The sequence below is a fragment of the Amphibalanus amphitrite genome, unplaced genomic scaffold, assembly GCF_019059575.1.
Source record: "Amphibalanus amphitrite isolate SeventyFive unplaced genomic scaffold, NRLGWU_Aamphi_draft 000423F_arrow, whole genome shotgun sequence".
Taxonomy (NCBI): Eukaryota; Metazoa; Arthropoda; class Thecostraca; order Balanomorpha; family Balanidae; genus Amphibalanus; species Amphibalanus amphitrite.
The window spans coordinates 179,022-191,271 of record NW_024881917.1 but is presented as its reverse complement, the minus strand read 5'-3'; the positions used below and the strand labels follow the sequence as shown (position 1 = coordinate 191,271).

Genomic DNA, 12,250 nt, shown 5'->3' with positions numbered 1-12,250 from the left:
AGAAAGCCCATTGTGAACACAAGCGCTGTTTGTGCAAGTGCGACCTTTTATCAGCTTTGCTTTTACCTATAAACAAAACGAGTATTTACCTGCACCTTTCCAGCAGCGTGTTTAGCGACAAAATGTTATGGCGTCGAACCAAAACTTTTGCTATAAAGTCTGGCACGAAACCTTGGCTCCGTGCGCCTCGATGCCTTTTGCAGTAAAAAATATAAGATAAATCTAGCCGGTACGTTTTGAATATCAAATGTGACGCATTGCAAGCCAAATGCATGAGCAGAGCCAAATGCATTGAATACCAAATTCGATGACTCAAACCGTCATTCGTGATATGGACACAGCATGCATCATCTCTCCCGTTACCGACACAGTCTCCTGGCGTACTGAAATGGGCGCACGTTCACGGCGGCCTTGGGGCTAATGGTTTAGGCCTAATTCGGGCGGAATAAGTCCGTTGGTTTTCGGTTCTCTGCCGGAATACCGCGAGCCCACTGCAGTGTGCAGAGCCGATAGTTCCGTGCTGCCGCGTGCCCGGTGGTCCGTGGTGCCGTGTCAGGCTGCTCCCGGAGCAGTAGCACTCGATTGGTTCTGCTCTCTACGCCGCTTCCCACTGCTTTCTCAGCCCGGATGTGAGGTCATACATTGACAAATGCACTTGGGAAGTGACTCGGAGAAAGGAACTTTTAATGGTAGTGCATTTCGCCGCGAAAGCTACCATCCGTAGCGAAGCGTCGACCTCGTGAGCATTTTTCTTTCTTTTCAGGGTTGACATAATTACACAGCAAAATTATAGGTTAAGTCTCTCGAGTAACGAATGAAGTCTGTAAGGTAGAAGCATCACTAATAATCGTGCGAATTCCCACCACGAATGCGCTTTGAGGAGCGAGACAGCGGATTTGTCCTTACTGTAGCATTACACTGTAGTTACGCAGAGACGCTAATATATCACAGTAATACGGTAAACTAATTCATTGTTAGTACTCTTCAGTTTCTTTTTTAGACCACCGAGCGAGCTGAAACGCATGCTTTTCATTCAGGATTCGTTTAAACTCAACTGTACTCATACTATGCGCAGACACACTGTGTGCCCGTATCCACGATAACTCCAGAGCGGCCGGCTCGCGTCGCCTGTCACACCACCGGTCGTCTGTCCCGTGAGCGCCATGGAGCTGGTCGGCGGCATTCTCCGACCAGTTGTGAGGCACGCACCGCCCCTTTTCCGGTCTGGTGTTCACCACACCGCGGGAAGACGTTTACCGAGCTGACACTGGACAGACGGCTACCGGGCGGCAGCGCAGTGACGCTGCGGTAGTGGTTTCAAGTTCAGCACATAGCCACCTCACTATGCTGGTCCAGACTTATTAACCTCTACACTTCATATCACTTCATATCATCGCCACGTTGAATGAATAATGAATGTTTCGTTCCGCTGAAATGATGTGTCGCTACATACATGTAGGTATGCTGTTTATCTCCTTGTAGTTTTTGGCAATGACACTGCGAGTGAACACTGACTTTGTGTGGCCCACAGGAGCTTCAGCAGCTGATTGACGAGGCCAACCAGTCGCTGGAGGAGTCCGGCACGCCTTCTCACGAGATTATCGTGGCCGTCATCCACCGAGAGATGATGGGAGGCAGCATCGGCGTCACGCTGGCCGGAGGCGCCGACTACGAGAACAAGGAAATTTCGGTGGGTCGCTGGTTCGAATCTGACAGTTGGCGTGCTTTTACGAGATAAAAAGCAAATGCTCTTTCGTTTAATGTTTTCTATGCGCTAGCTAGATATCACGCATGTCTAATTTATTTAATTTTTGCGAAAAAGAAATTTGAAGAAATCCTGATATCTGTTTTAACTACGCATAATTAAATTGTTACACACTGCGTGGTCTATGAGACGTTTAAGTCGTCTATTTATTGAACAAAATGAAGGGAATATTTTTGTGTTATTTTCGTTGAAATTATTTTGAAATTATTCTTATTTTCGCTAATTACTGAAACAATGACATTGATACACACTTTAAACTCAATGCATCCTGGACCCGCTCCGATTCCCTAATCCCTGTTCTGCCATTAAAAATGCAATCGGCCTGTTATGTAATGTCTCGTTGCTGCGCGAGTTGTCGGCATGTTTGATAGGTGTCGAGGGCAGCGGCAACCGGTTATGGTACCTATTTATCAGTCCACTGGATCAGCTGTCAAGTGAATTTATAGGTAATCCATTCTGTACAGCGCGATTGCTCCATTGGGTTGCATTATTTTCTTCCCCTAGACTGGTATAGTTGTGCCACAATCATGGTGGCATACACATAAATCGTATCTTGTGATGCAAGTTCTGATTTACACTAGTAACATCGATTTACCATTAAATATGGTACGTTTTGTTGACATGTATTTGTTTACAGTCATATCTATCAAAAATGGATCACTGCCTATTTACGATCCAATATCGCTGGCACTTGTCCCAAAGAATGTGCACGTAAAACGCTGTAACCATATCGTTCTGATTTAAATACAGGTTGACAGGTTTGGTAGCTCGACACCCATGAACAGGTGCTCTGTGCCACAGTCTCAGCCACGCACAGAAACTTACGTAGATTCCAAAAGCGTAGATAAGTAGTAACTCAAGGTTAAAACCAATTTTACTGTAGGGAAGTGACCTGTCGCATTTGTGATTGTACACTTGCTCGGTCCGAGATACGCAGTCTTGCTAACAACATTGACTTCCTGATAGGCTTTCCGCCAACGGATTTTGTACTACTGCTCTGAGTCATGTTAACACTAGCCTAAGAGCGACGCGTGAGGAATGGATACAGCGGTCAATTCTTTTAAACCACCTGCCACCGGTCTTTTCCGCAAATAGAACTACCCGCGACCATTTCCGCTTCCCAGGCTTCTCACGGAGAATGGTGCTGGTCTCTGGGTACGTCGGCCCTGTGGGGCTCGAGCATCTGTTACCCTCTCTATTTTGTCGATGTTCAACGTATTTGAGAAGTTAGTGAACGTTACCTTTTGTGATCTGCTTGGGATCATCATTTATGCTAAAGTGACATCAAAACGTCATCTCACTTTGTAGTTAAAATCAACGGCAGTACCCATTCCATCTTAAATAGCTGTATTTTAGTAATGAGCTCACTTGGTAGCTAAAATCAATGTTGTTTCCTCCATAGTCCATCGTAATTATAACATTATCGTTATTTCAAAATCCGCGAGGTCGCATGCCGCTATCGCGTCGCCTCAATATTTGATCATTGCAGATGCAGTTGCCCTTTTGCCATTGATGCTCTTACAAAGCTGAATAGCCACAAAATATTGGATTATATATTTTTCGGAGTTTGCATGCACGACGTGCTGCGATTTTCTGCGGGTCGTTCAGTTCTCTGCAGAAACGAGTAGAACGACGTGAGAGGAGGGCGCAATGAACCTTTTATGATGATCAGATGTGCTTGGTTTGCGATAAACCCATCTGCAAAAGCCAAGAGGGAGCAGCCTAACTGCCTAGTCAGTCTTCTATAAATGGTATAGCCTCGCGCGACCGTCTCATATTTTACCTCCAACAGCCCTATAAAACTTGCCTCGCCTGAGATTAAACCACCACCAATTTGTCGCTAGTGCGACATGGCACGAATCGCTTTCACGCAACATGCACTTCGGTAAACACGTATTGTCCACTGTTGTTGAATGTCCTGGGCTTACCTTCACGCGGTGCGAGCATCACCGTGCGACGATAATTCACAATGGAATGTTTGTGCAGTTGCCACAGCCCATTGTGTGGCCTGTTTCAGCCATGGTACCGAATTATTGGACAGTGGCTCGGCAGGGCACTGCAATTGTCGAACACCGGAAAACTACCGATTACCAGACATGAATGGAGATGTTTTAGTTGTTTGATGTCTCCGAAAAGACAACAAACATTGCTAGCAATTTGGTCCTTTTGTATTGCACGAGAACCGTCCAATTTAAGCAGGATTACATATATCCTGACGATTTATAGTTCACCGGCTTCTAGATACGATCGCGGATCAAACTTTATTCTTCAGTGTTGCAAATAGACCATGTCATTGTATGGATGAATTTTTACGATTTTATTCATCGTGGTACGATGCAATGCGATGAAAACTATTTACAAAAGTAATGCAGTGATATGTCTACATGCCGCTATTAGCTATATGTATCCATTTTTGCTGCAAGACACCTGCATCCATCAGTATATATTCAGCAGATCTATGACATTACATTCGTAATGTACGTATGTATGTGCATTCCGTTGTCTTCCGATTCAGTCGAGATGCGTGTTCGATGCCCCTTTCTCCCTCCGACGGCTGACCGCTGCCCGTTCGATCGGCTGCAGGTGAACAAGGTGATCACCGGCTCGGTGGCTGACCGCGATGGACGGATCAAGAAGGGAGACCGCGTCATCTCCATCAACGGCAGGTCGTCCAAGGGCATGTCCCACCGAGAAGCTCTCAACACGCTCAAGGTCAGTTCAAAACTCGTGTGTGTTCGTTTGAGCACGCTGGACATAGTGAACACTGGACAGTAACACTGTACTCCGGATAAGTGGACAAGTGAGAGGGAGCAACAGACTGATGCGCAGATATGGTGTGGCAGAGGTTCGGAGATGTTATTAGGGGTAGCGTTATTAGCTGCATGCAAGTTTTTATTAACGAACGTTCGCATATTTTCCTAACTTTATGACAGAATTATATATAGTTTTATGCTGTTTTAGCTTGCACAACTAACGAAGTGCAAGTGCATGACCTTTGCATAGATGAGATGAATGCCTTTGTAAATACATGAAGATTCGGTTTTGTTTAAACACAGACGTCTGACTTCTTCCGTTGCGACTGCTTTCCGTACTTCAGTGAACTCTTCAGACCACGGACTTTGCCCAGCAGCATGCTGTTTTCTAACCACTCTCCAGCGGTTTGGAGGGATGCACCGACATTCGTCATACGTCCAGCTCTGAGAGGCCACAATCACAACACAATCGCACTCATTCGCCGCCAGCTGAGTAACCTTTCCTGTATCCGCATAGCTCATCTGTTAAAAATCCAAGTGGAACTCCGTGTCACCCAGCAACGGTCATGTTTGGCGCTGGGGTTAATTGGGCCGCTTCATTTGGCTATACCCTGGCGTGTCGAGCCGGACCTGGGCTGCCGCCGCACAGGTGCCGCGCGGGCCGCAAGGTCGGCCGGTCGACTCGGTGCGGCTGTGTTCTGCCTCAGGTGCGCGCTCGCGCCCGTGGCCGATGTGCTGGAACTGACCAGTCACCGTCTGACTATCAGCGGCCGGGAGGGGCGCCGTGCGTCCCAGTCGTGGGCGGTGGGTGGAGGTCGTGAACCGACTCCAGCTGCCTTCTAACGAGCCGCCCGCCGGCGTGGGCGGCGGAGGGGACCGGAGGGGGAGGGGGCAGTGTTTGTGTGCCTGTCACGACTGTGAGGTCCGAGGATGTCTCAAGTGATGGCTGACACAGCTGTTTCAATTCTGCTGTGTGTCTCAGTGTGTTTGCCTCTGTCTCGCAGCGCTGCCTCACTGTGCCGACTCACAGCGGCACTGACCGCCTCTTGTGCCTCGGTGCTGTCCTGTTTGCCTTTCTCAGCGCCTGTCTGTCTGCGCGCTGCCGGTCAGTATACCTGTGCCCCGGTCCGCCGACCACCTGTGTAATGTGTATTCCACCTAATCTCGCCGCGGCCGTAATACCTACCCCAGGAGTGCCGCCCGTCCTCTCAGCGTCCCTGACTGCGCTCTGTTTGACCCGCCCGCAGGCGCCGCGCGCAGAGGTCGTCCTGGTACTGTCCAGGTCACGCTCGGTGACTCCGCACGATCCGAACTCAGAGGATCAGCGGCCCTCCATCAGCACCATGTACAGCCGGCCGCCAAAGATCCTCGAGAGCCCCATGGACAGCAAGAGCCTAGCCTCCGGTAAGTGCAACGTGACAAACTCGGATCAGAAGCCTCCTGAACCAAAATATCTACCTAGGTAGTCTGCAATTCTCTTTGCCTTGCACCAAATGGTTTGCTGCCATAATTAAGCTTCTACGAATATAATTTGCCGAGTGTACCTGCCTGGGTGATTTGGTACAAGCTTCAGGTCGGCAGCAGCGGGCCTCGAAAAGGAGTCGCTCACTGCACCCCGAAACGCGCCTCCCTTTGTATCCACGCTGGCTGGGCACTGCCATGACCATGTAATTACGCCTTATGAGCGGTGCGGAGAGTGTCTGCCCATGTCGGGTGACTCAGGCCGTGCTGGAGCATGTTGCGCTGGACTTAGCACGGATAAGATGCGGCGGACCAGCCGTATTTGCAGAGTTATGGCGCGCCGTGCCGAGGGTTAAATTCGGAGCATGGTTCAACATGGGTTCCATCTATATTTAGTGGATATCTGTCATGCGAATGACCCTAAAGGGATTTGTTATGGATGTCCGGCTAATATTTTGCACGCTGCGGTATACGGAAATACTTCAATGGACGAATGTTTGAGATTGAAGCCCAAAATTGTTTTTCTGGATTCATCTCACCTCGCAAAATCGAGATGACGACATTAGAGTCTGTCAAGGTCTGCGTTTGACAAACCATTCATTCGCCGCACACAACCGACCACCAACCATCATCCGCGCTAGTAATGCGCTCTCACGTAGCGCTGAGACATGTCGTCTCAGCTGAGATTTCATCCCGGCTGGCCTTAATTCGGGCACAATCTCCGCGGACCGGTTCAGCGGTACAGCTGCTGCGCTGGGACGCACCGCGAGCGACATCTGTCAGTCATGGGAGCGTCAGTAGTGCGTCGAGCGGGCCCGCCTCCTGGTGGCCAGCACTAGCCATAAGCCAGGGACTCGACTGTGACACTCTATGTGGATGGTGTGCTGGGGTGACGTGTGATGGGTCTGATCTAGCGACCTGCGAGGTGCTTGGACAACCTCTGCAATGGGGGTTAGCTTTGTGTGGAGTACTCTCATTGCTCTATCTTGCTGTAGCCGGCTCAACAGGACCAGTTCGAGATAAGGAATCGCACACCGCCGCGGTCAAGATTCTTACATATAGCCGCGGCCATCATCGCTCAGCGCGTTAGCTACTGACTATTGAGTGTAAATAATTGTCTCATGAATTCCGATGAAAGCCTCCCCTCTGAACCATCCAGTGAAACGGAGAGAGGAGGGGGCGCATGTGTTCTCCCGTATACGATTCCATATGCTCAACCCCCCTCCCCCCCGCCTCTGAATCTGCTATTGGTCTCGCAATTTTACCTCTGACCATTACATCCTCAGGATACTGAAATCCTTCTCCTCCACGCCGCAACCCCTCTCCGGGCTGGACAGGCAACTTTATCTCATGCGGGCTGCTCCCTTGGAGCGGCACCGCTGCTCCTGAGGGAGCGCACCCCGTAGCCGGGTGCAGTGAGTGCCTTGGGGCTGGGTGGCCTGTCCTCTGGACGGGCTCAGCCCCGGTGACTCACTAGGGTGCCTTCCCAGACCAATGTCTCCCCCTATATCCTATCATCCTTCCGGCTCTGAAATGGTCTCATTGGACCGAAAGGGCCTAACCCAACAAAACAACAAACAACTGACCATTACCTGACCTGCAACTGACTAAGATTGATCGTAATTCCCCCATGCCAACCAAATATACTCGTAATGCCTTCGTTTGACCTCTTTTCATAACGTTTGCCCCTGTGTGTGTGACCTCCATGTGTTGATGCCGGTGCCACCATTATTGGACACTCGTTTGACCATTGTATTTCGACTTGTAAGTGACCCATAATCTGACGTCCTTCTGACCTCTGTCTGGCCTGTTCTTGACCTCGGCCTGACCTCTGGCAGAGCTGGCGCAGGAGGACGAGTTCCGGGGTCCTCCGGTGACCATTTCGCTGAAGAAGGAGGGCGCCGGCCTTGGCTTCAGCCTTCAGGGTGGCAAGGACTCGCCTCTGGGAGACCGACCGCTGGTGGCCAAAAAGATATTCACAGGTACGCATGCAGATGCATAACGATGTTGGAACGTTTTCATAGGCTTTGCTAAACGGGGCGACATCAAAGCCCCTGGAGCAGGTACTGACTTTCAACTGTAATTGTTAGTAAAAGTGCTCCTTTACCACCAGCTGCTTTGTTATGTTTACGTTCCCTGCCCGTCGTGATATCACTCGCTTCTCCGGGAACCAAAAGGAGGAAAATGCTATAGCTATAATCCGCTAAATTTCGTGTGTAGTAGTCCCGGGCAGTGGGTACGACGTCTAGTAAATGCCAAAAGTAAGTGGTTCGTGGCAAATGCTTACACGCGGCGTTCGGCCATGATTTCATATTGTCGTTTGTTTGTGTTGTTTTTGTTGGGTTAGGTTCTTTCAGTCTATTGAGACCATTTTTGGGCCGTGGGATTAGAGGAGGGGGAAACACTAGGCCAAGTTGACCACCGACTGGTGCGCAGCAGTAGTTCAACCGTTAACCCATCTGGTGGAGAAGGGAGTGCTCCGGTGGAACCAGGTCACACAGCTACTCAAAGGGGCCCTCTCCGAAGGGGTGTGCTGCTTTCGGGAGTGGCTGCCAGCCCAGGAGTGACTGTCGGTGAAGTTACAGACACTATATGTACAACAGTCCGGTTGGGGCTGCCCTAGCGATCACTTGGCTTCACTTTTGTTCAGACTGCGTCAGCATTCGCCACTTACCACAGGGGGCGCTTACAACTCCCTACTGGAGATGCACTGAGAGCACAGCCCCGCTCCCACTCTGACCATCCCCCTCGACTGGCACGGGTCGTCACCTAGCGCTGATGGTCTCCTGCGACAGAGGGCGCTGGCAGTTTTGAGATGGCACCAGCAGCCTCTCCTTTCACCGTCGCACTACAGATGGCTCTGAAAATCCCCCGCGACCAGCACGACGGGGAGCGCTAAGTCTCTTCTCTCTTACATCAGGCGGAGCTGATAATCCCTTGACGGCGGTATTGACAATCCAAGTACAGTACGCTGATGACACCCAAATTTTGGTTAGTGGCAAAAGTACAGAGTTATCTAAATTCTAACGTAATACAGAAGATGGAAAACACATTGGCCTCATTTGACAGATGGTTTCGTACTAACGGCTTGAAAGTAAACGCTGAAAAACTCAACTGATGTTGCTGGGAAGCAGCCAAAATTTGCGCAATGCCCCAAGTTTTACGGTAAAATTCCGCGATCACAACATTTCACCTATTTCGGAAGCAAAGAACCTCGGCCTCATGTTTGATCGCACGCTGAGTTGGGACACTCATGTTGCATCAGTCATACGACGCTGTTTCGGCATACTCAGTGGTCTGTCACATCTAAGGAGCCGCCTGCCATCGTCCGTCCTCTCCGTGCTGGTCAACGCTCTGGTCATCTCGCAGGTCCGTTACTGTATCACGGTGTATGGCAACGGCTCAAAGAAGAACCTTGCCAAAATTCAGAAAGTTATAAATTATGGGGCAAAAATGATTTTCGGCAGCAAAAAGCATGACCATGTATCGCACCTGCTTGAGGAGCTGGGTTGGCTCAGCGCGGAGAAGCTGGCATCTTATCACACTCTCTGTCTCGTACACAAGGTGCGCAATCACGGCGAGCCCCAAGCTTTAGCCAAGGGCTTTGTTACTGTGGCAAATAGGCGCGAAGCCTTGGGGACACTGACCAGGACGACTCGCCAGGACCGCGACCTCTATGTGCCCCGGTCACGTACCGAAATGGGGAAGAGGCGCTTCTGTTGTCGCGGTCCTGCTCTCTTCAACTCACTACCATCGATACTGACTGAGCTACCTGTGACCGTGTTCCCTCACCACCTCAAACGTTACCTATCTGAACCACCGGACTAATGTTTACTTTTATACCGTACTGTGACGTTTTATCGATTTGACCCATTCACCTGTGTGCGTGTATGTTCCACCCCATACTTTTTATGACTTTGTATCTTTGACGAGAGGTGGTAATAGCCACAAGCACTGTGGATCGCCTTAATATATGTCTATGTCTATGTCCTACGACATGATGATGCTGACATTCACTCACGACAGAGGGCGCTGACAGTGTCCCTCCCCTCTCGACAGGCGGGGCTGCCGACAAGAGCGGCCTTCTACACGTGCGAGACCAGATCCTGGCGATCAACGATCAGGACATCACGCACATGGCGCGTATCGAGGCCTGGAACCTGCTGAAGAAGCAGCCGGACGGCCTGGTGCGCCTCACCATCCGCAAGTGGCTGCCGAACGGGCCCGTCTCCGGGGCTGACGCCGCCACCCAGCCCCCCGCGGGGCCGGCGGCTGACGTTCCCACCTCTCCAGAGTCGACGCAGGAAGCACGGCCAGCGCCGGCGACCGGCGTGGCCCGGCCCACGGCCCTGCCGGCGGCCGGCCGCGCCGATACCCGGCCCGTCATAGCCGGGGTGACACCGAAGGCGGCGCCGCTGGGGACGCCCGCCGTGGTCCTGCCACAGGCCTAGCGCCATCTGTGATCGCGGAGCGACCGCCCGCGCTCCGACCGTGATCGATTGTGACCTACCCGGAACGTGAAACTCGGTAACCCAATGATGTCTCACAGGCCGATCGGTTAGTCGTGCAGCCGGCACGATCCGTGATCCGTGCTCCCGTGCCGACGCTTCCATCAGTCTGTGTCCGTTCGTGCCTTGATCGTGACAGAACCGTGATTGTAAACGCTCAGACGAGTCTCGTTCCGTCTTCCTAGCCGTGAGTTCCGTGAGTTGGACTCAGTGAGTAGGTTCCCGTTTCCCGGAACCGCAGCTCATGTTTCGTGCAATGGGTGTGCTGATGTTAGCTAGTGCCGTGTAATGTGTAATGTATGTGTGCCTGTGTCACGTGCGAGGAGCACGCTTCTACCCCACTGATAATTTATACTAATACAGCGTTTGTAATGTAATGCACTTTGACCAGTAATCGGAGTGGTTTTGGGCGGGACTTTGACTGGTTGGGGCGACATCTACCCTGGCGTGACGGTAGACATGCATCATGACTTGCAACTAAAGCAGCACTCACTGACTTTCACCTCTATGTGTTCATGTTTTGGCAACATATTTAACCTACGGTCTAGGTCTAGGTCTAACCTACGGTGTACGGTCTAGGTTTGAAAAAATGCTTGTCGTACCAACGGGCAAGCATTATTCCCATATGGCGGCCAAAACTGGCAGTCCGACCCAACACCTATGTCCGATCAGTGTAGAGCACCTAACCGTTAGCCATTTACTAACTGCCGATATTGCATTTCAAGTTACCTCTTCAATTCAAAATGAACTAGACGCGAAAAGCAACGTCTGACATCCGATCATCGCTATCAGCAATCATGGGTTTCCAACCATTTTATGCATTGCCATATGCTTTTACGAATCGCCTATTTTAGAGGGACATAACCCATGGGTTGTAAAGGGACCGACGCTCACCAGACACTTAACCCGGCCGGGCCCGGGGGGTAATCCCAACCACCGCAGCCCGGGGGGCGTTTTTCGCCCCCCCCCCCCCTGTCTAACTCCGTAAATAAGGGAGCTACGGAAACAAAAGCGATACCAAACGAAAGGTCCTTACGAGACGATTCTAATGCACCCAAAATTTTTGACCTCAGGTCAATTTTCAAGGTCAGAGGTCAAGGTCAAAGGCCAAAACCGGCACATGTGTAGTGATCTCAAAGTAAGCATTCTAGAGGACGGCAGGCTGCATCAAACCGGCAAAATTGGGTGTCAAACGAAAGAAGAGAATCTGAGGATTCTGAAAATGTGCTCCAAATCAAAGGTCAAGGTCAATGTCACGCTCAAAATTGACCTCAAACTTGGCACTTTTTCGCACATCTTGCGTGCTAACTTCCAAGATGTTTTGAAATGTTTTGAGGCTTATCAGTTCCCTATTTGTGGTTCATCTTACGATACAAGGCTGCTCAAAGGTCAAGGTCACAGAAGAGTATCCCTGCTAGAGGCTATTTCACTGATTCAAGTTAGTAATAATAAATAAGACAATTTTGCCATCCGGAAGCTCTAAATGAAGGCTTAGAGGAAAATAGATGCCAGATTCGTGATCAGCGGGTACAAATCCATCATAAACGACCTTTCATGTGTCAAGGTCAACCAGAGGTCATTCGAGGTCACATGAGGTCAACATGAAACTTGACCTTTTCCGATCAAAATATATATCATTCGACGCGGCTTGACAAGGCGAATGCGATGGTACCACTGCCGTAGCTCTAGGACCATTTTTGTCGAAGTTATTTGCGAAAAACTAAAACCACATTTCGGGGTCGTTGACCTGACCTCTGACCTCA

The 12,250-nt window shown here is 50.5% G+C and overlaps 1 protein-coding gene across 1 annotated transcript in view; it reads left to right on the top strand.

Moving 5' to 3' along the window:
• Window positions 1-10,881, top strand: part of LOC122391130 (serine/arginine repetitive matrix protein 2-like) — a 39,140-nt gene extending 28,259 nt beyond the window's left edge. Inside the window, exons 5-9 of the mRNA XM_043384797.1 lie at window positions 1,532-1,690; window positions 4,349-4,477; window positions 5,766-5,922; window positions 7,818-7,961; window positions 10,039-10,881. Of these exons, the coding sequence (XP_043240732.1) occupies window positions 1,532-1,690; window positions 4,349-4,477; window positions 5,766-5,922; window positions 7,818-7,961; window positions 10,039-10,430 (981 nt within the window). The 3' untranslated portion in view covers window positions 10,431-10,881. The remainder of the gene's footprint in view (window positions 1-1,531; window positions 1,691-4,348; window positions 4,478-5,765; window positions 5,923-7,817; window positions 7,962-10,038) is intronic.
• The last annotated feature ends 1,369 nt before the right edge of the window (window positions 10,882-12,250 follow it).